At 41.7% G+C, this 22,414-nt stretch overlaps 1 protein-coding gene across 2 annotated transcripts; it reads right to left on the bottom strand.

The window, feature by feature from the left end:
* Nucleotides 1-11,112: 11,112 nt before the first annotated feature.
* On the bottom strand, nt 11,113-21,365 carry LOC134219897 (transmembrane protease serine 9-like). 2 transcript variants are annotated; one of them, XM_062698795.1, is made up of 9 exons: nt 21,082-21,365; nt 13,841-13,938; nt 13,661-13,776; nt 13,339-13,604; nt 12,944-13,276; nt 12,785-12,870; nt 11,866-12,649; nt 11,715-11,801; nt 11,113-11,659 (listed from the first exon to the last, which is right to left on the bottom strand). In XM_062698795.1, exons 1-9 carry the CDS (start codon nt 21,260-21,262, stop codon nt 11,190-11,192), a joined length of 2,421 nt encoding a protein of 806 aa, XP_062554779.1. In that variant the 5' UTR covers nt 21,263-21,365; the 3' UTR covers nt 11,113-11,189. The 2 variants fall into 2 exon arrangements, with proteins under 2 accessions (XP_062554779.1, XP_062554780.1); XM_062698796.1 differs by having other exon boundaries at nt 11,454-11,649.
* Between the last annotated feature and the right edge of the window lie 1,049 nt (nt 21,366-22,414).

Here is a 22,414-nt window from a genome sequence, read left to right as displayed (position 1 = left end):
TTGTAGATAGTCAGTTTGGTACGGCGGCGAACTCTATTCGATCGGAGCGTCTTGCGGAGTCCAAAGTACGTACGATTTCCAGCCACTATGCGTCTCCGAATTTCTCTGCTGGTATCGTTATCGGCGGTCACCAGTGAGCCCAAGTACACGAATTCTTCAACCACCTCGATTTCGTCCCCACCAATAGAAACTCGTGGTGGGTGGCTCACATTGACCTCTCTTGAGCCTCTTCCTATCATGTACTTCGTCTTCGACGTGTTGATGACTAGTCCAATCCGTTTAGCTTCGCTTTTCAGTCTGCTGTAGGCTTCCTCCATCCTCTCAAAGTTACGTGCCATGATATAAATGTCGTCGGCGAAACCAAATAACTGGACGGACTTCGTGAAAATCGTACCACTCGTGTCAATCCCTGCCCTTCGTATTACTCCCTCCAAAGCGATGTTGAATAGCAGACACGAAAGACCATCACCTTGCCGTAACCCTCTACGGGCTTCGAAGGGACTCGAGAATGCCCCTTAAATTCGAACTACGCACATCACCCGATCCATCGTCGCCTTGATCAACTGTATCAGTTTATCCGGAAATCCGTTTTCGTGCATTAGCTGCCATAGCTGATCCCGATCGATTGTATCATATGCGGCTTTGAAGTCGATAAATAGATGATGTGTGGGCACGTTGTATTCGCGGCATTTCTGCAATACCTGACGTATGGCGAACACCTGGTCTGTGGTAGAGCGTTCACCCATAAATCCCGCCTGGTACTGCCCCACGAACTCTCTTGCAATTGGTGTTAGTCGACGGCATAAAATTTGGGAGAGTACCTTGTAGGCAGCGTTCAGCAATGTGATTGCGCGGTAGTTGCTACAATCCAGCTTATCGCCCTTTTTGTAGATGGGATACACGACACCTTCCATCCACTCCTGCGGCAGAACCTCATCCTCCCAAACCTTGGTAATCACCCAATGCAGCGCTCTAGCCAGTGCTTCACCACCGTGTTTAAACAGCTCTCCTGGTAGTTGGTCAACTTCAGGGGCTTTGTTGTTTTTCAGCCGGCCGATCTCCTCCTGGATTTCCTGGAGATTCGGAGCCGGAAGTCGCATGTCCTGCGCGCGTGCTTCTAGGTTCATTACCATACCGCCACCGTTGTCTGCCATATCGCCATTCAGGTGCTCTTCGTAGTGCTGCCGCCACCTTTGGATCACCTCACGCTCGTTCGTAAGAAGGTTCCCGTTTATGTCCTTACACATATCGGGCTGTGGCACGTGGCCCTTACGTGAACGGTTCAACTTCTCATAGAACTTTCGTGCGTTATTAGCGCGGTACAGTTCCTTCGTTTCTTCACGGTCTCAATCTTCCTGCTGGCGCTTGGGAGTGCCACTTCCAGCTGCTGCGCGTAGTCTTGGGCTAGTCTACCGTCTTGTAGCCGCTCAATGTTTGGCCGCGGTTGACGACTCCGACGCGTGTTGTTGTTGGAGCTGGTTACACTGGCATAAATCACGTATTACATGGAAAATGACACGTCCAGAGAGCTATTAAATACCCTTGTGGCCCGAGGTAAACAACCCTACAAGAAAGTAAGAGGTGTTTTGGGGGATCGCAATGTTATTGACAATGTGGAAGATGCTCCCTGATGAACTGGATCATACGAACCATAATTCGAGCACGACGCTACTGTAGGATATTCGGATGATGAAACAGGATATTTATATCACTCGGATAGGGATTTCACTTGGCTTTATTTCACTTCACACAGCCTGTCACAAACCACCCACTCGCTCTCGGTGTCGGAAACTAACTACCACCTCATCATCTATCTCAGTGTCTACTTTGATCTCTGATACTATTAGGGCAAGACCCTACAACCCCCCTTAACCTTTATTTGCTTAATATAGGATACAATCTTTAAATCTACTTGGTTCTAATCTAGTACGTTTATCGCGATTTCCTTGACTTTCCTCTGTTTTCTTCTCCGCTGACGCAATCTTTTTTAAATGAGCTACGTTACGCCTATATTCCTTCCCTGATTCAACGGATTCAACAGTTACATCCCCTCCTACTTTCTTTATGACTTTGAACTCTTCTGCTGAGAAATCTGTATCCAACTTGTTATTCTTCTTCATCCTTTTCATTATTACTCTGTCACCAGTTTGGATGTCACTTTCGTTTCGAATCCGCATACACCTTCCCTTTCTCCTTGGCCACTGCATCTCGATCTCGTACTTCCTCATCATTCAAAATTTCTGCTTCAATTCTTGGTAATTTACTACGAACTTTTCTGCCGAACATCAATTCCGCGGGTGATTTACCAGTTGTACTATGATTTGTTGCATGATAGCAAATATTGCCGAAGTTCCGATTTCCAATCTTTGCCCAACTCCTGCGCAATTTTCAATCTTTTCAAAATAGATCTATTCTGCCGCTCAACTTCGCCATTCATTGCAGGCCAGAAAGGAATAGTATTCACCAAGGTAATACCATTATTTTCACAGAATTTGCGAAACTCTTCACATTTGGAACTGAATTGCGGACCATTATCGACTCGTAATGTTTTGGGTATTCCAAACCGATTAAAAATAGTAGCAAGCTCTCTTATGGTATCCGTAGCTGTTATCATCTCCATAACACAAACTTCGGTGAAACGGCTATAATAATCGATTACAACAAGTAAATATTGCCCTTCTGGTAATGGCCCAAGGAAATCTGCTGCAATATCTCTCCACGGTTGCTCTGGAAGTGCTCGGCGCACCATTGGTTCTGGAGCATTTGGAGCCGATACCAAAGTACATCCTTTACATTGTTTGACGTATTTCTCCACATCCTGGTCCATTCGTGGCCACCAAACGTTTGTTCTTAGATGACTCTTCATCATTCTCATCCCTGGATGTCCTTCGTGAGCTAGCTGTAATACTCTGTCTTGTAAACTGGCGGGAATGACAATTCGGTCCACTCGTAACAGGACAGTACCAATAACACAAAGCTCTGTAGAGATGACTCTGTAAGCAATAGGCATGTCTTTTTCGCGATCAGTTTTAATAAGTTTTTAATAAGAGCTTGATGAAGTAACTATTTCCCTAATTATAATTATTAGTTCCTCCTCTGCGTCAAAGGGCCTTGGCTTTACTGTTGTTAACCGAGAAAGACAATCTGCAATGTTCTGGTTTTCAGGAATATGAACGACTTGGTAATCAAATGACTGAAGCCGCAAGACCCATCGTTCAATCCGAGCGCAAGACTTCGATCGCGGAGTGAACAGATATTCCAGGGCTTTGCAGTCTGTCATTAGCTCGAAAGGTTTTTCGTGCAGATACATATTAAAACGTTCCACGCTCCACGCCAGTGCCAATGCCTCTTTCTCCGTTTGGCAATAACGACGTTCTGTGTCCGTCAGAGATTTAGATGCATAGCTTATCACGCGAGATTCTCCAGAGCCATTTGTTTGAATCAGTATGGCACCTAAACCAGAAGGACTAGCGTCCGCAATCACTGTAGTTTTATCTTTGATATCGAAAAAACCTAGTTGCGTAGCAGCTGCCAGGTTTTTCTTGATTTCCTGAAAAGCGCAGTCATGTTCATTCTGCCAGACAAATTTAACTTCTTTTCTTGTCAAGTCACGCAACGGTTCAGCTGTTGTAGCGAGGTCAGGGATAAACTTGTTGAGATAGTTGGCCAAACCAAGAAAACTTCGTACTTCCGATTCACACGAAGGAGAACGGAACAATAGAATAGCTTCAACCTTTGTATTAGATGGACCGACTCCTTCCTTCGTTATATAGTGACCAAGAAATTGAAGTTTTGTCACCCCGAACTCACATTTCTCCCAATTAAGTTCTAAACCACGTTCTTTAAACTTATCGAGCACCTTATCTTTTATTAACTTATTCCTTACAGTACCATCTTCAAGTTATTATCGTGAATTTCCTTCGTTTCTCCTTCAATAATCACGCCATCCAGGTACCAGTATGTCCCCACGCAGCCTGAGAGTATTTCCTACATTATTCTTTGGAATATCTCGGGAGCTGTGACAAGTCCAAACGGCAATCGTTTGAATCTGAATAATCCTTTGTTAGTGATAAAAGTTGTCACATCTCGAGAATCTTCATCCAGCTCAATCTGGTGAAACGCTTCACGGATATCTAGTTTGCTCCATATCTTTCCTTTGCCCAATCTTGCTAGATACTCGTCTACTACTGGCATTGGAAAGTGCTCCCGAACAACCGCTTCATTGACTCTTCTCAAGTCCAAACAAATCCTAGGTTCACCTGAGGCTTTTCCAACTATCACTAATGGAGAAACCCAGGTGGGCGGATCTTGTTTGACTTCGATGATGTCGCGCTTTAGTAATTCTTCCAGCTTTCGATTTACTGCTTCCTCCATTGGTATTGGTAGGAGTAGTAGTAGTAAAATTCTTCTTTATTTAAAACATTTTTTGTTCTACAATTATTTTTAACATGTACAGTGATCGGCCGGCTTGGCCCTCCAACTTCAATTTCAATTATTGTTATTATTATTATTATTATGTATTACTTACTTTTCAAATATAATGTATCATGACGGCCTTCAGGAGGCGCTAGTGTGTTTTTTACAATTTGATAACCTAACTACTATGTACACTAATATTTACAATAAAAATTGGTCCGAGAGCAAGCAACGGACCCTAAACTTTTCTTTACACTCACCAAAGCGTTCATGTAAGGTTTTTATTCCGGCCAGACGGTGGACCTCGGATGTTCTTGTCCTGGGAGGGGTGTTGAGGATCATCCTCAGGAATTTGTTTTGGACCCGTTGAAGTTTGAGGTGGTGGGTTTTAACGCAGCTCTCCCAGACCGGCATGCCATATTCGATCACAGGGAGGATGATTTGCTTGTAGACAGCAAGCTTATTTTTCAGGGACAATGACGACCGGCGGTTGATCAAAGGGTACAGTAGTTTCAACAAAACGTAACACTTTGTCACCGTTTTGTCAACCTGTTGCCTGAAAATTAGCTTGCTTTCGAGGGTCAAGCCAAGGTAGTCGGCCTCATTGGCCCATTCCACAGTCGTGCCATTGGGGATGAATTTACAGTCCCCAGGAGGAACAAGTTTAGGGGATTTGGAGTGGGAGAAAATGATGACCTGGGTCTTCGCCGCGTTGATACAGATCTTCCAGCTGGTGAGGTACTCTATCAGGGCATCCAGGCCTCGTTGGAGTTTTGCCACTAGCGCTCTGATCACCGTTGTAGACGATGGAGGTGTCATCTGCGAGCAGAGACAGAATGCCGCCTTGTGGAGGTTCTGGCATGTCGGAGGTGAACAGATTGAAAAGCAGGGGCCCGAGGATACTGCCCTGGGGGACGCCTGCGACGATGTTCTGCGCATTGGAGCTCGCTCCGCTGATTGAGACCCGGAATGTCCTTGCCGACAGGTAATTGTTGATGATTTTCACCAGGTAGCTGGGAAGATTGTAGCGTTGTAGTTTGTACACCAGGCGATCATGCCATACATTGTCAAATGCCTTCTCGACATCCATTAAGGCCATGGCGGATGTTTTTGAGACAAACTTGTTCCGTCTGAGGACGTTGGTAACTGGAGTCAGTTGGTGTACAGTTGACCGACCGCGTCGGAAACCAAACTGTTCCTCGAGCAAGATGTTGAGATTTTCGGCAGACTCAAGTAACCGGTGATGAATAGCTTTTTCGAATAGCTTGGATAACCCTGAGAGAAGGCTGATGGGACGATAACTTCTGGGGGAGGAAGGATCCTTCCCAGGCTTCCGGATGGGGATGACTTTCCGAGAAGTCGTTGGGAATCAAATTTCACTCCGAAAACGAGCTTTTTATAGAAGCCTCGGAGACCTATAGTGTTATATACCAATCGACTTAGCTCGAAGAGCTGAACAAATGTCCGTCTGTCCGTGTGTATGTATGCGTGTATGTGTGTGTGTATGTGTGTGCACAAAATCTAAGAAAAACATTAGACAACTTTTCATATAGTAATCCTTAACCGATTTTCTTGCAACAAGTTTCATTCGACAGGGGACAAAGCCTAGTTGATCACTATTGAATTTTATATCGATCGACGGTTGCGTTTGAAAGTTATAAAGAAAGTGGTACATCGAACCATATTACCGCCATGTCGCCATATAAGGTTGGTGTCTTGGCTAGATGCGAGAAAGGCAGTATCACCACTCGGTGAATTAAGTTGGGTTTTGCCTTTCTCGTACAACAAAGTTGTACCAGAAAGGCTTTCATTTCACTCCCAAAACGTACTTTTTATAGAGCGCTTGTAGACCCATAGTATTATATACCATTCGATTCAGCTCGACAAACTGAGCAAATGTCTGTCTGTCCGTGTGTGTGTCCGTGTGTGTGTGTGCGTATGTGTGTGCACATTGAAACATTAGCCAATTTTTCTAGTACTAAACCTGAATCGATTTTGCTACAACAAGTTGCATTCGATGGGGAATGTTTTCTTCTTGTTCACTATTGAGTTTCATAATGATGGCACTTCTCAAAAAATAGTAAATATTCAAAGAGTTATGAGACATCATTATTTCGTAACAAATAAGCTATCGATTTTCTAGGTTATGTTCTCCCAAGACACAATTTATTCGAAACCAGCACACTGACAGCATAGAATACACAGCTTACACGGAAGAAAAAACTTCACAAAGAAACATAGAAACCCATTAATGAGTTAAAAAGTACCTATTTTAAGATTTTATGTATACACTGAAAATTCTCGTTTATTTTTTCAAAATGACCTAAGAAACATATTTTCATGAATGAATTTTAATATTGTGAACAACAGACCAATATGATAGCTTTTGATTGCAGTACACAAATTAATTCATGAATAAAAGGTGACATATGTTCTTTTTGAAAGTTAAGCGTCATTTCTGCCATTTCTTTCCCCTATGGGCCGATGTGAGCAGTGAGAAGTGAAAAGTGAGACGTGAGAAGTGCGAAGTGAGGAGTGAAAAGTAAGAAGTAAGAAATGAAAAATGAGAAATGAAAAATCACCAGATGATCCGAAATGAAAACAAAAATGTTTTTCCAAATTTAATCTAGACTATCCTTTGAAAAGAGCTGAAATTTTTTTGCTAATATTTTCAAATGGATATAATAGAATAACGACGCATCCCACAAAAAAGTGCTGTATGGGTGACCATTGCAAAATCAGTCAAACTTTCTAGTGAAAATATCGGAAACAATCCAAATTGAGCCCTACACTGAAAAAAATCAGTTTAAAAATTTTAAAGTCGATTTGCGAAAAAAACGCCCTTTTTTATTTAAATGAAATTTTGTCTCAAGATAGGTGATTATGTTCCAACCGTCCATACATCGCAAGCTGGGCACTCTTAAGGAAAAAAGTTTTTCTAACAAAAACTTTTTCTTGTCGGAATTATTTTCAGTGTATTTTCATCTGAAATTAAACCAATGAAAGCCATCGTTATAGAACCCCAAGCAAATCTAGTTTTATGATACATTGTCTAATTTAGCCACTAAATATAGTTTGTTTTTAAATTAAGAGTAATATTAAGAAGGGGTTTATATCTTCAAAAAAATATTACCATTACCATTATTAGCTTCTTTAGTTGCGACCAGTTACGACCAAAACATTGTACTCTGCCTGACTGTACAGGAATACTTAATATGAGTATATTATGTATTCATATGTTAAATCCAATTCCTTAAAGACACTGAAAAAATCAATTTCGTCAAGAAAAGTTTTTGTTAGAAAATTTTTTTCCTTCAAAGTGCCCAGCTTGCGATGTATGGACGGTTGGTAGGGAACATAATCACCTATCTTGAGACAAAATTTCGTCCAAATCGAAAAGGGCGTTTTTTTGCAAATCGACTTTTAATTTTTAAATAGATTTTTTAGTGTAGGGTTCAATTTTGAGTTTTTCAAAAAGTTTTATTAGAAAGTTTGACTGATTTTGCGATAGTCACCCATACAACACTTTTTTGTAGGAAGGGTTGTTTTTCGATTATATCCATTTGAAAAAATCAGTAAAAACAAGTTTGACCCTTTTCAAAAGATAGTCTGAATCAAATTTGAATAAACTAAGTATGCACTTTTCTTTAACTGCACTTCTTAAATATTGACCAATAAATTTACAAAAAGTCAACTTAAACAATCAGAACACTTGCAAGTGTTGCAAAAGTTCTATTTTGGCTTTACGCATTTTATTACATTTCCCGCATAACTTTTCAAAAGGACCTAAGTAAAATTTTCATGAATTCTCGCTTAACTCTTCAAAAGTAAGTAACATTTTTTCATGAATTAATTTGAATACTGCAATCAATATTGTGATTCTCGAGATATTATAGCATTTTGCTCATTCACCTCTGCCTCGCTTAGTTGTGCGCCGCTAAGGTATTGTGTCATATTATGGTACTTTACTCAATTAAAGTGTAGAATATTACATCACAAATTAAACATAATTGCACTACTAATATCCACTTAAACAATATCCCGAACGCAACACAGGCGAAAGAAAAGCAAAAAACTACTAAACCTCGAACAATTTCACTTAAAAATATATTTTCGTAAAGGGACGACAATATGCTACATACCTTACAAGCGAATGTGGAAAAGCTTACCGAAAGCTCACATCTATTTGACATTGGTTTATTTACTTTTTGCATGGCGCACAACTCGGCGCATGGGACCCGGCGCGTAACTGGTGAGCCAGTATGCTAATTTTAGAAAAGAATCGCAATAGCTTTCATGTTGTTCTGTTGATTGCAGTACTCAAATTAATTCATGAAAAAAATGTTACTTAGGTCCTTTTGATAAATTATGCGAGATCTATAGTACAGCATTAAGTCCATTGCTGATAAACGTTCATTTCGAACAATACACCGCAGATTGCTGGTTAATTTTTTTTTGACATATACTCTGTCTCACTCAAACCAACAGCGAATAATCTAGCGACTACTTTAACGAACTATTTAAGGAACAGCTACTTTAACCGACCGTGTCCATTTAGCAAGTACGGTGTTGAACATAATCTGGAGATTAAAATAACACTTAATAAAGTTTAAAAAAAACTTAGCTAGTAACCGCACAATATTGAGTAAAACAAATTAAGGGTGTAGCATTTCTGCATGCGGTGAATAAATTTCGCACCGTGTATATAACTGACAGCATGAATGTTTGTGTTGCTTCTTTCGTGCTTTATTGATGATGCTAACCTCTCAAGCAAAGTTTTCCAAAGCTTCAAATGTGGAACACGAAAACTAATGGACGAACACACACGCGCTAGAGACCCGAAGCCGATGACTTCATCCGCCTCAACACAGCTGTAAAAGTTTCGTCGTTGGAAATAAAAATCGCATACCTACGTACATGCTTTCTCGTGCGCTCGTTACGTTTGCTGCCATTTTGTTTCATGCTTTGGAAGGAAAGAAGAGGCGTGTCATTAAGGCTAACTGCTTTTTGGTTTGGGTGGTTTGGTTGGTTTGGGTGGAATGATGGTGTAGTTTAGGCATATGGGTGATTTGAACATAACGTTCGTTTTCATACACCTCCTTATTTCCATATTATGCGGCTTTTTTTTTCATTTATATTTATGTGAATTGTTGGTTTCATTTTCACAAATGTACTTGTACAATTATTACACAAAGGGATGCAAAATCAATGTATGACATACAACTATGTAGTATGATTGAACTTTAATATTACATTGGTGAAAAAACACTACGTGGGAATCAGGAAAGTTGGAAACATATCGAATTTTAATCCATATGTATTTTTCAAAACGCGCCGTTGCGCTAATCATTGTATTTACTATCGCTAATCATTGTACTACCGCACGATCGCATATTTGTAACATATGCATTTTTCCTTTCTCGTACAACAAAGTTGTACCGAAAGGCTATATGATTGCTAAAAAACTTGATAGAAGGCCCGGAGACCCATAGTGTTATATACCGATCGACTCAGCTCGACAAACTGAGGTGACGTCTGTTTTTTGTGTATGTGTGTGTATGTGTACAAATTTTGTAGGCACACTTTTAGAACTTAGAATTATCCGATTTACTCGCAACAAGTTGCATTCGACGGGGAATTGTTTGCTATTGGAAATGGGCCCGATCATTGCTTTTCGGAATTATTGAAAAAACATTGTTTTTCCCCAAAGGTCCCCCTTAAAAATTCAAAGAACAATTTTTTTTGAATGGTGTCAAGGCAAAAATATTAAAAATGATCGAAAAAATGTGATCTATTCCCCCAAAGAGCTTTTTTGACCTTTCTAATGTGATTTTTTCAATATATTTTATAATGCACGAGAAAGGCATCATCACTGCTAGGTGGATTAATCTGGGTTTGTTTTTTGTAAAACTCATACGTACCAAATCGTAGGCTCAGAAGAAACGATCTGCTATAGTGGAGTTCTAGCGAATGTACGTTGCTTTCGTTGGTTTTAGCCCCTACGACGATGGACGGATACCTGCCGTGTCCCTATCAGTGGTGCGAATTCTCATTCTCAGTGAATCAAAGATGAAGTAAACAAAAGACCTCTCTTCTCACTGCACACGCAGCCCGCAGTGACAGTTCTTTCAGTTCACTCGCTGCTGCGTGAATGCGACGGTCCTATATAAATGCATGGGTGAATACTATCACTTGAAAGACAATGACAGGAAATTTGTGCCGAATGATCATCAGATTCAGCCCGCTGTTGGCAAACCGAGTTTGCTATGCTACTCCTGCTTTGCCTTGCTGACTGAAAGGCACCGTCATAGGCAAAGAGGAGCAGAGAAAAATACAAAACAAAAGAATCACACTCAGCAGGCATTGTTGATAAATTGCACCACTGGCCCCTATTGCCAAAAAACCATTGACAGAAAAAATATTTTAAGCTCTTTTGTAGTGGAATGTATTCAACCGTCTAAGACGAGTTAAGTAACTCCATTTAATTTCACCAATTATAATTATAATAACTGGTGGAATTAAATGGAGTTACTTAACTCGTCTTAGACGGTTGAAAAACTATTGGTCTGTATTGAAGAAATCGAAAGATTCGATGCCAATTTGTTCGAAACCAGTTTTATGTTATTTTCTAGGAATTGTGTAAAATGGATGCAGACAGTTTCTCAAACAAATGATTCAATCAGATTTCGATCGGGATATTAAATATTTATTTTATTTTCTGCAACATTTACTCTGGTCTATAAATGCATTCATGACATCGGTCATGAACAAACTCAAATGGGACAACACACCGTCAGCGCCTCGGTACTGCAATAATTCACGGTCGGTGATGGTCCACTACTGCATAGGCTGTAGTGCACACATCGTCCAGATTGACCGGAACTGAGAGTACAGCGACCGTCCTGATAAAGCTCGATTGATTTGACTATGCTAAAAAATTCCGTCTTTTGTGATTGTGATTGATAGTGAATACTGTTGGGTAGCGGAGTAATGTAGTTCGGTGAACTTATGCTATTGATGGGTTTGAACATCAACGTTCGTGGTATTGCCAAGCTTTGTCTATGCATAAACGGGAATCTGATTGGTTCAACAGGTTTGATAACTCTTGATAATGGTCTGGTATGTTGTATGGGGATGGATCGTAGTGTTTGGAGAAGATGGACCGGATTCGATGGAATGCGATTCAATTGAGTTCCGTAAATTGTAAACTTCGAAGGTGTTTCATCGTTAAAGCTGTAGTGAACTGAAAATAAGGAAAGGTCATTTTTCGGATATAATATTACACCAAACAAACCTACTGGACGCGGTTGCTAATGGTACAAAATGATCATGATATGGTTTTAACCGATGATCAGAGGCAATCAACCCAGGGATAACATGAGACACTGTGAAAAGAATAAATTTCGATGAATGGTTTTGGGTTTTTAACTTCATCATCATACCACGTACCCAAACTATTTTCTGTGGGAAAATCTCCTCGATTAACCACAGCGTGAATGTGATTATCGAGTTCATTTTCGTTGTGATCGAAACGATTGTCGTTGACCTTTGTCATCCCATTTAGCACTATCGATTCAATCCAAGTATAATAGGATGACACCCGAGTGGCCACAAAAAGATTGCCGGCTCCACCGCACTCCTCACCGAGTGTATTGATTCCGTAAACATAAGGAACAACATTATCACGCCGAAAGTTGGAAATCGGTCCACCCGGCTCTAATCTGCAAATGCCTGGCACCAAGTCAATTGGGTTTTCCGCACAAACAAAGTCCCCATTAAACCCGCCTGGTAGCTGTTCTACAAACTGTTCGCTATAATTGGCGTTGCAGCGTCCGTTGTCCAAGTAGAATGCCGTGAGGATTTTCAATGGAACGTACGGCTCATAGGATGACGACGACCCGGACGAATCCTCCCCGTACCCCGAATAGAATACAATTGGCTCCGGGATTTTATCCTTCCTCCAGATGCAGGCTGGTGCTACGATTTGATAGATCTTGTGGGGATTGTAAAATTTAGCCAATTGCAGCACAGCGATATCATTGTAATGTTTTCCGGGAACAAAGAGCGGATGTCGAATGATGTCGATTATGTCAATCGATTGGTCATTGGCAAGGATTTGCGTCGGTTGCTGGTTGTTCAAGCTGGTACAACTTGCCGAAGTTATCACATGGCGATAGTCGATCAGGGCACCGCTGCATTGGTTGAATCGTTTACCGTCTCGCAACAGTTCAACCTAATTTTTCAGATACATAGTTTGTTAAAAAACACACGGTCGATTTGATATCACTAAACTGAATTCTTTTGTTTCAATTATTCAGTTAGTGACAACATTCACGTTTGATTGTACAATTTTTGTTTAGGTACTTACTCGAAAGAATGGTGAATTATTTTGAGGGGTGATTCGACTGTCGGAAAATTTCCTCGAAGATAAACATTCCGACTGACGTGCACATTCTAAGATAACAATATTTATTTAAAATGTCGCATATTTCACTTCAATCTTGTCAATCTTGTATCTCAAACTCACCCAAGGGATTCACTGTGACGTTGCTAATTGACGAAATCCACTCGACATAGCTCGATATTTTAGTGTAGATCCCGAAAGATCCATCCCAACAGCCAGTACCGAAAGATGTCACCCCCACTAGGAACGGAATCACCTTGTTGATGTCGGATAGTTCCACTTGAATCGGTCCACCCGAGTCCCCTTGACAGGTATCCTTCATGGGCGTTTTGGCACAAAACTGGTCTGATGAGAGGCCCTTGAAGAGTGATCGCGGTCGGGGTAGCATCCTGTTGCACGTGTCGAAATCGTAATAATCTAAAGTTGCCTTCTGTAGAGTTGGACTATGGTCCGAGGCTGCGATGAATATAGTGCCAATAAGAACTTCAACTACGTTCCACTAAGTGCATCAAGTTTACCATAATCGGTAACGCCGAAGCCAGCTACCTGCAGCCCTCCGGCGAACTGCTTGAGACCATCCTTAGCCCACAAACAAATCGGACAAACTGCCGCATCCAGATGTGCTTCACTTTCCAGTTCGATTATGGCTATGTCGTAATATTTCTGAGATCGTTTGTAGTTTGGATGTGGGATAAACTTGCGAATTTTTACGTCCTGAGCTTGGGCATCGTCATCTTTCGAACCAAGATCTGTGTCTCCCAAACGAACAGTATCCGGGGCTAGGCTGAAGTGAGATGGTTATTTGAGTTTCAACACCAGTTGACGCAACAAATTACATACCCCTTATCATTGAACCCACAGTGTCCGGCAGTGACTACATGACGGGATGAGATTAGGGATCCTCCACATTCGTAGTCCACTCTCCCGGATATGATGTTGGTCCAACCTATGGCAGCCTGTGACAATGGAAGAAACCTGTTAGTACTTTATTGAAGACTACATTCTAGTCTTTTGATTCACCATATGAGGAAACTCGCTGCGATAAGCGCGGGCACCACCCAATATGAAAAAATTGAGTGAACTCGAAACATCTTCGCTGTAGAAGCGGTGTGGGCAATCTGAAAAAAAAAAAAAGATGGAAAGGGTGTGATCATTACATGCATGAGGATGATCGAGGACAAAGGATGTAGTATTTGCCTAGAATTAAAGTTTGGGCCGTTTAAAATTGTAAATTTAATTTTGCTCACAATATGACCGATATTCGAATTTTTTTTTATATAGTGAAGGCAGTTTTCATCAATACGAACTAAGTAACTTTATTTAAAAACTCTAATTATTCCACCTAGCGGTGTTAGTGACTTTCTTATGCGATATGAAAGTATATGAAAAGTCTTAAACAACACTGTTAGGCAGTGTTGTCCTACACTCAAGGCAAAAAATTCTGCTCTTTGATTTTACTCCATCTAAACGATTTTATATTCTCAACTAAGTAAGTTCAACTAATAGGAGAATATTTGGATTTTCTAAATGTCATGGCAAACTGTCAAAAAATGCACTCCAGAGCCACAGGAGCGCGCGCGCTCAAAATACACTCCAGTGAAAACACAGAACACACAAACAGAAAATTCAAATATCCTTCTATTAGTTGAACTTACTTAGTTGATACTATAAAATCGTTTAGATGGAGTAAAATCAAAGAGCAGAATTTTTTGCCCTGAGTGTAGGACAACACTGCTGTTAGGTAAACAGTTTCATTATGCACTAATTTGTTATGCTCATTTCAAGAATGCTCGTCGAACGGAACTTGTTGCAAAAAAATCGGATGTGTAAAAGTCCCTAATATTTGGGTTATACGCCAGTGGGTTATACTATACACCTTTTGAAATTAGTATTTTGGCCATAACTTCCAATCCCATTGCTCGATCCGTCCCATCTTCTATATGGAACCATACGATAAAATTCCTCATTGAATGCAACTTATTGCGTCTATTAAGAGTAAGTGCTATAAAAATAGGCAAATAACGCATGTATGGCCCAGTTCGAGATAGCAGCACGTACGGACGTGTTTTTTGCTGGCGCATTTGTTTTTTCTCGTTTGTTCGCTGTTTACGTTTTTGCTTCGTCGCGTTGGCATTATTTTCTCCCGGACCCGTCATGGGAGACTTGATAGCCGACTGCTCTTGGAGGCGCGGGTAACACCTCCAAACAACTATTGCAGAGCAACGTGTACTCGTCGTTGCCACTTGACGACACCGGTAATCCGCCGAAGGAGCGCAAGAAGCAGCAGTCGCAGAAATGTCCGCCGGTTTTCATCAGAGGCGACCCGCCGGAACTGCGACCAAAGCTCCGGGAATTGGCCTAAACTGTACATTCCGTCTCTGCAGTGAAGGCGTTAAGGTGATGCCCACCAACACGGAGCTTCACAAGTCAGTCGTGGAGTTCCTCAAAGTCCACAGATATGAGTTCAACATGAAGCCGCTCAAGGTTTTGCTGCGAGGGCTCCATGACATGGAGAAAAATGAGCTCATCCAGGAGTTGAGAAGTTGGCAGCGGACTCAAGCCAGTCGAGGTGCACAAAATTTCTCGTCACGACAAGACGAGAAGGTATCGCGACCAGCTTTTTCTGGCCTACCTGGAGCATGGCTCCACCACCTTCAAGGACCTAAAGCTGGTTGAGATAATCAACCATAGCGTCGTTGACTGGGATCGATATCGCCCAGTGCACCGCGACTGTACGCAGTGCACCAACTGCTTCAACTTCGGGCACGGAAGCAGAAACTGCCACATGAAGCCGCGCTGCAACAAGTGTGGCGAACCCCACTCAACTGACGAGTGCGACAAGATGGAAGTGGCTGATCCCAAGTGCGCTGCCCAAAGCGATCCAAGTTCCTGGAAATCCGGAAGAAGGCTTCCATCAGAAACCTTCCGAAGAAGAACCGTGCTCATGTAGTCAACGAGGTGAACTATCCGGCCATCGCGGCTCCCCATCGAGCGATTCAAGTCCTCCCACCGTTACCCCCACACAAGCGATTGGCAGCAGCAGCTGCGTCGCATCAAACTCCAGCACCGCCAGCTCCATCCTCCAGCGAATAGCCCCCGCTCCCTCCTCCTGGATTCCGCCGACATCAAGATGAGCATCCTCTACCCCTGGAGGATTCCGCTTCGCTTTACACCCGGAGCAGCTGGCTCCAATATTCAGCCAACTTGCGACTCGGCTTCGAAGCTGCAAATTCCGGTTCGATCAGATCTACACTCTGGGCCATTTCGTCATTGAAAATGGCTACTAGGTTGGGTCTGGTAAATTGGAACGCTTGCTCGCTCAAGAGCAAAATTGTCGAGCGATTTCCTTCAGGAGAAGGAGATTGACGCGGCTTTCATCACGTTCGAGGTAAGTGCAACAATTCGGGTTTTAAGCTGGTGATGTTCGATCGAATAAGCTCCAGAGGGGAAGGAGTGGCAATAGCCTTGCGAAGCAACATCGCCTGCCGTCTGCTGCCGGACTTCGAAGCCGTTGGAGTGGAAGTCACCACTTCCATCGGAGTCGTCACTTTCATCGTGGCTTATCATCCCACACAAGCCAAAGTCGACGATGGCATGTCGGCCGAGCTACGAAGGGATATAGTCAGCTCACTCGGCGGCAGGGGTAGTTCATTATCGCCGGAGACCTGAACGCAAAGAACCAATCGTGGGGAAACACCGTCTCAAACCGGAACGGAGTCGTCTGGTCCAACGACGAACTAGAGGGCCACTACACCATCCTGAGCCCAGACAGCCCTACCCGGTTGACACGGTCTGGGGCCCATGCAACGCTCGACATCTTCATCACGAACATGCACGATCACGTCTCCCAGCCGGTCGTCTTCCAGGAGCTCAGCTCGGACCACTATCTGGTGGTGGCGGAAGTTGGAACTTCAGTGAATCGACACGAGCTAACCCAGCGGAACTATCATCGAGTTGACTGGGGCCGGTCCCAAAGGATATCGACGATATCGTCGACTACCAGGCGCGGCCGGAAATGTCTGAACCGTTTCGAAAGCTGATCGAAAGCTGCGTTCCATTGAAGAGGCGATCTCGTTGGCCCGGGAACAACATGTACCGACGGCTCGGCAGGTAAGCAACACCCTGACCATCGATACACTCACCAAAGATTTGATTCGATTGCGGTATGTAACTCGCAGGCAGTTTCAGCGTACTGGACTGCCTGAGCTTAAGGCACGCTGTGATCACAAAAATTATCCAGGCCAGAATGGTGGACCTCAGAAATAACGATTTCTCGAATAAGACCCGTGCTCTCCCAGACTGTGCTAAGCTGTTCTGGAAAATGACCAAAATACTAAAATCCAAGCCTCGGCGCATTCCCCCTTTAATCCCAGTAGACAATAATGGCTATAAGGATCGCTTGATAACTCTTGCAGAGAAGGTCGCTGAAATAGGTCATCATTTCTTCAGCTCACACAATCTTGAGCAGAACATCATCAGCCACACGAAGCACCTGTTAACGAGTATGCACACAACATTCATCTGAGTCTCAACGACTTTTCGGAGGAGTTGGAGATCTCACCTGGCGAATTATTGGCCTATATTAAATCATCAAAGAACATAAAGGTTTCGATGACATTCTGAATCTCGATCTCAAACACATGAGTGCTCCTTTCTTTAAACACCTTTCTTTAATCAGTGTCTTCGTCTGAGCTACTTCCCATCGCCCTGGAAGTCAACGAAAGTAATCCCCATCCGTAAGCCTGGAAAGGATCCTTCCTCCCCCAAAAGTAATCGTCCCATCAGCCTTCTTTCAGGATTATCCAAGCTATTTGAAAAAGCTATTCATCACCGGTTACTTGAGTCTGCCGAAAATCTCAACATCTTGCTGGAGGAACAGGAACCGTACACCAACTGACCCGAGTTACCAACGTCCTCAGACGGAACAAGTTTGTCTCAAAAACATCTACCATGGCCTTACTCGATGTCGAGAATGCATTCGACAATGTATGACAGATGGCCTGGTGTAAAAACTACAACGCTACAATCTTCCCAGCTACCTGGCTAAAATCATCGACAATTACCTGTCGGCAAGGACATTTCGGGCCTCAATCAGCGGAGCGAGTTCCAATGCGCTCAACATCGTCGCAGGCGTCCCCCAGGGCAGTATCCTCGGGGCCCTGCTTTTCAATCTGTTCATCTCCGACATGCCAGAACCTCCAGAAGGCGGCATTCTGTCTCTCTTCGCAGATGACACTTCCACAGTCTACAACGGTAAAGTGATCAGAGCGCTAGTGGCAAAACTCCGACAAGGCCTGGATGCCCTGACAGAGTACCTCAACAGCTGGACATGTACCGCCTGGGGGGACTGTAAAATCATCCTCAATGGCACAACTGTTGCCGACTACCTGGCTTGAGCTTATCTTCAGGCAACAGGTTGACAAGGCGGTGACAAAGTGTAACGTTTTGTTGAAGCTATTGTATTTTTTGATCAACCGCCGGTCGTCATTGTCTCTGAAAATTAAACTTGCTGTATTCAAGTAAATCATCCTCCCTGTGATCGATTACGGCATGCCGGTCTGGGAGAGTTACGCCAAAACCCATCATCTTAAACTGTAACGGGTACAAAATAAATTCCTGCGGATGATAATGAACACCCCACCCAGGACAAGAACACCTGAGGTCCACCATCTGGCCGAGATGAAAACTCTTGAAGATCGCTTTGGTGAGTGTAAGGAAAGATTCTGGGTTCGTTGTGCCTTCTCGGACCAAGAAGCAATTAGGGCGCCAGTTCCAAATTAGGTTATAATTTTTTTCTCGAAATGTAAATAGAGTAGCGAGGTTATCAAAATAGTAGTTTTAAGTTAATTAGAAACCAACCAATGCCTTAGTAGGCTAAAATGTAGGATTTTGCAATGCAAATGTTTCAAACTAGAGTATTATCAAATTGAATTCATGCAAAGAAGAAGGATCTCAAGATCAAACACTTGATATGTAACTAAAAATAAGTAAGACCACAAAAATCTATATACATAAAAATGAATTTTTGTTCGTCTGACCCTTATGGACTCGGAAACTACTGAACCGATCGGCGTAAAAATTTGTATGCAGAAGTTTTTGGGGCCGGGGAAGGTTCTTAAGATAGTTCGAGACCCTTCTCACCTTTGGAAAGAGGGGCTCCCATACAAATGAAGCATAGATTTCTGCATAACTCGAGAACTAATTCGATAATAAATTAATTTTAGGCGAAACGAAGTTTGTCGGGTCTACTAGCAGGGGAAGTGCACTGGTTTTGGCCAACTTAGTGCCTAATTTGGCCAACCCTGGAAAATACATATTTTTCCAAAATAATCGATCAGTTGAAAGCAGCGTTGAACCGTGAGGAATATATCTTTTGATGGAACTAATAAAACTTTCGCGAATTGCTTTATTTTTGGAGTTATTCGCAAAATTGGCCAAACTAGGAACATGGCCAAAACAGTTCCCCTAATTAAATAAAAAATAATTTTACTACTACTACTGTGCAAATAGATAGAACAACGAATGGTCAGCGAATGATTGCGCTATTGAAATTCGATGAGCAGTGTGGAGCTGGCAAATAGAACAAATTTCATGACGCAAATAATGCCTACTATGAGCCACAGCAACTGTGGACAACTACTGTGGTGTAAAATCAAGTTCTGGACAGTGAAATTTTTAAAGGTGACTAAATTGCCATTCTTTCCACCTGTTTAGTTAAACCTACTTCGATTCAATTGTTTCTTCTACTAAGGTTTCAGAAAGCCACAGAAACAAAAAATAAAAGATGACATTGAAAAATGTGGTAATTTTGAGTAGGATGTAAAAAACCATTTTAATTCACCGATTAGTGATACAGTCTTTCTCGCATTTAGTCAAGGCATCAACCTTATATGGGGCTTATATGGTTCGATGTACCATTTTCTTTATAACTGTTAAACGCAACTGTCGATCGTTATCAAATTCAATAGTGATCAACAAGGCTTTGTCCTCTGTCGAATAAAACTTGTCGCGAGAAAATCGGTCAAAGATTACTATACGAAAAGTTGTCTAATGTTTTTCTTAGCTTTTGTGCACACACATACACACACATACACACACACACACACTGACGGACAGACATGTGCTCAGTTCATCGAGCTGAGTCGATTGGTATATAACACTATGGGTCTCCGAGCCTTCTATAAAAAGTTCGGGTTTGGAGTGATCCTTTAGCCTTTCGGTGCGAGAAAGGCAAAAATATATCTGGAGAGTCAAACAAGCTCTACTAACACAATTGAATATGTACAACGCAAAGTGAAAAATATAACTGTTGTAAACGATGTAACAGGAACTTATTCATATTTAAACATGACGCAATAGTGTCCGGTACTAGGGGACACTTTTTGGAAACTTGAAATTTGTCACCAAAATTCATCATCAAAATACATCGTCGAAAACATGATCAAACGATCAAATATAGTTTGTATGAATCATCAAAGATCATATTTTGTGTATATGGTATACAAGTGAACATAATCCGGGTATTTAGGGAGTTTTTTGGTAACTGGCTTAGGTGTCCGGCACTGGGGGATCTCCTCCTACTTAATTTGATCTTTTTGGTCGTTTTAACGGTTAGTAAAACAAAACGTAGGGTAGAAAAATCTTACTTTGACATCAAATCGAAAACTATTCCTGCTATCAATGAGAGCAGATCGAATTCAATTTTATGTCAAAATCGAAATATATAGAAAACATATTGAATGCTGTCATTATTGTTTCAGAATTCGCTCGGACAGTGTGACCAAATCCGACAGATTAACGCATGAAAATAACTTGCTTTAGAAATACATAGAATAGTCTGAATAATGATAGAGTAAAGATGCGTAAAATATCGCTAATGAAATATATAGAATAGTGCTAATTTGTTATATAGATATTGCTTCTTCGTCGTAGAAACAACGAACACGTATAGTTGTTGAAAAGAAGGTACACTTTTATACTTAGCATTATTCATTTGGTAGCTATTGCATTGAAGATTGTTTTAACCACTAATATTTCACCATACGAAAAAATGACTGCTTTGGGAAAATATAGAAAAATCTGAATTCAAGTAGACGCTTCTCCGATGAAAATTTCTTTTCGAATCATAACCACGTACACGATTGTGCTTCTTGAGATCACGTTTTTATATGGCCTGTCACACATTTCGAGATCGTTGTATTCCGTTTCATGTTCACAGTCACTCTCGGTTTTTCCATAATCACAAAGCACTTTATATTTACCATCTAAGGAAGTCCTCTTATAATAACCATCGGGTGGATCATCGATGAAAGCATTATCTCCCACCGTAATCTTCAGCCAATTGCTTAGTAGGAACACTATCCACATTTGTATTCGACACATCTTCATAACATTAACATTGTTTCCTGTCCTTATATCGATAACACTTTGAGGGAACCCCATTGATTTTTTTAAAGATCACTTGACTCGTCAACTGCGCGTTTAATACTGAACAGTCTTTTTCCCTAGTTGTGTGCCGTTTTCGCACTTCCCAATCTAGTTTCTGAATTAGAACAATCCGAATGACAAACCACTCTAGAGCAAACTGTCCATCCAAACAGCTAGCAGCCACCAACAACCGCGGGAATTTAATTGCGTCTGTTGACTGGATGGTCCCAAACTCGCGAAACATTCTTCTGATTTATCTGCCATTCATATTCCCTTACACTGAGTTATTGTCTTGTCATAAATATGCAACGGCAAGTTGTTAATGATTGTGACGTTAAGATGCTGCCGTGCTACAAATACCATCAATACCGGATGGACGAGGTGTGTTAACTCGACTACAATGTGGGGATACCGACCGAGCGCCAACGCCGCCGCGCCAAACCGTGTTTAACAAATTAATAAATCGTCATCGCAATTTAGTGCAAGCCTATTCTGGCTGCTACATAAATAGACCAGCCAATTTACTCAATTACGTCGGATTGATCGCAGAACCATCTGTGGTATGCAGTTGATTGACTAACTTTCTATATCTGCTTATTCAACATACTATACGGGAAATCCCAGTATGGATAGGTATGACTTGGTGGGGAACTATGAAAGATTGCAATGACTACGAAGACGTGAACCTGCTAAATATTATTTTTAAGCTTAATTAACAAAATTAAGTCCTTAAATGTTCAGTATTTTTCCACTAAGGGATCGCCCTTAAATTGAGTCACACTTGTAGGGGAAAGTTTCCAGGAGTGAGGTGCTCCCTACACAATTTTTTAAAATTATTTACAAAAAACACTAAAAACGGCATGTTTTGCATCACGTAATAAATGGATATCATTCACTCAATTTTACAGTGGGTCCCAATGTATTTCAAATACAGAATATGGTGTTATGGTGTCAATAATGAGTGAAACTTTAGATTTCTCGATTTCAACGGAAGTACTTATTTATTGTTATATGAAACATGTGCTGAAGCAAGAAAAGATAAAGCTACCTAGCAGTGATGGTACATATTTGAAAGGTTGAAAAATATTCAACCATAAATCTTACTTTTATGTTATCAATGAGATTTCAACATTTTTTATATCCCGCGCATTGTGTATCAACAGTGTA

This window comes from Armigeres subalbatus, chromosome 3 (assembly GCF_024139115.2).
Source record: "Armigeres subalbatus isolate Guangzhou_Male chromosome 3, GZ_Asu_2, whole genome shotgun sequence".
NCBI lineage: Eukaryota > Metazoa > Arthropoda > Insecta > Diptera > Culicidae > Armigeres > Armigeres subalbatus.
Note: the sequence above shows the minus strand (reverse complement) of the source record. Positions and strands in the feature narration are given on the sequence as shown.

Coding starts and splice junctions, on each gene's coding strand:
- LOC134219897 (XM_062698795.1), bottom strand. CDS start 21,262: ATGGGGTTCCCTCAAAGTGTTATCGATATAAGGACAGGAAACAATGTT. Junction 13,939..21,081: donor TAAGAGGACTTCCTTAGATG/GTAAATATAAAG, acceptor TTTTTTTTTCAG/ATTGCCCACACCGCTTCTAC. Junction 12,871..12,943: donor CGTCACAGTGAATCCCTTGG/GTGAGTTTGAGA, acceptor TTGTTATCTTAG/AATGTGCACGTCAGTCGGAA.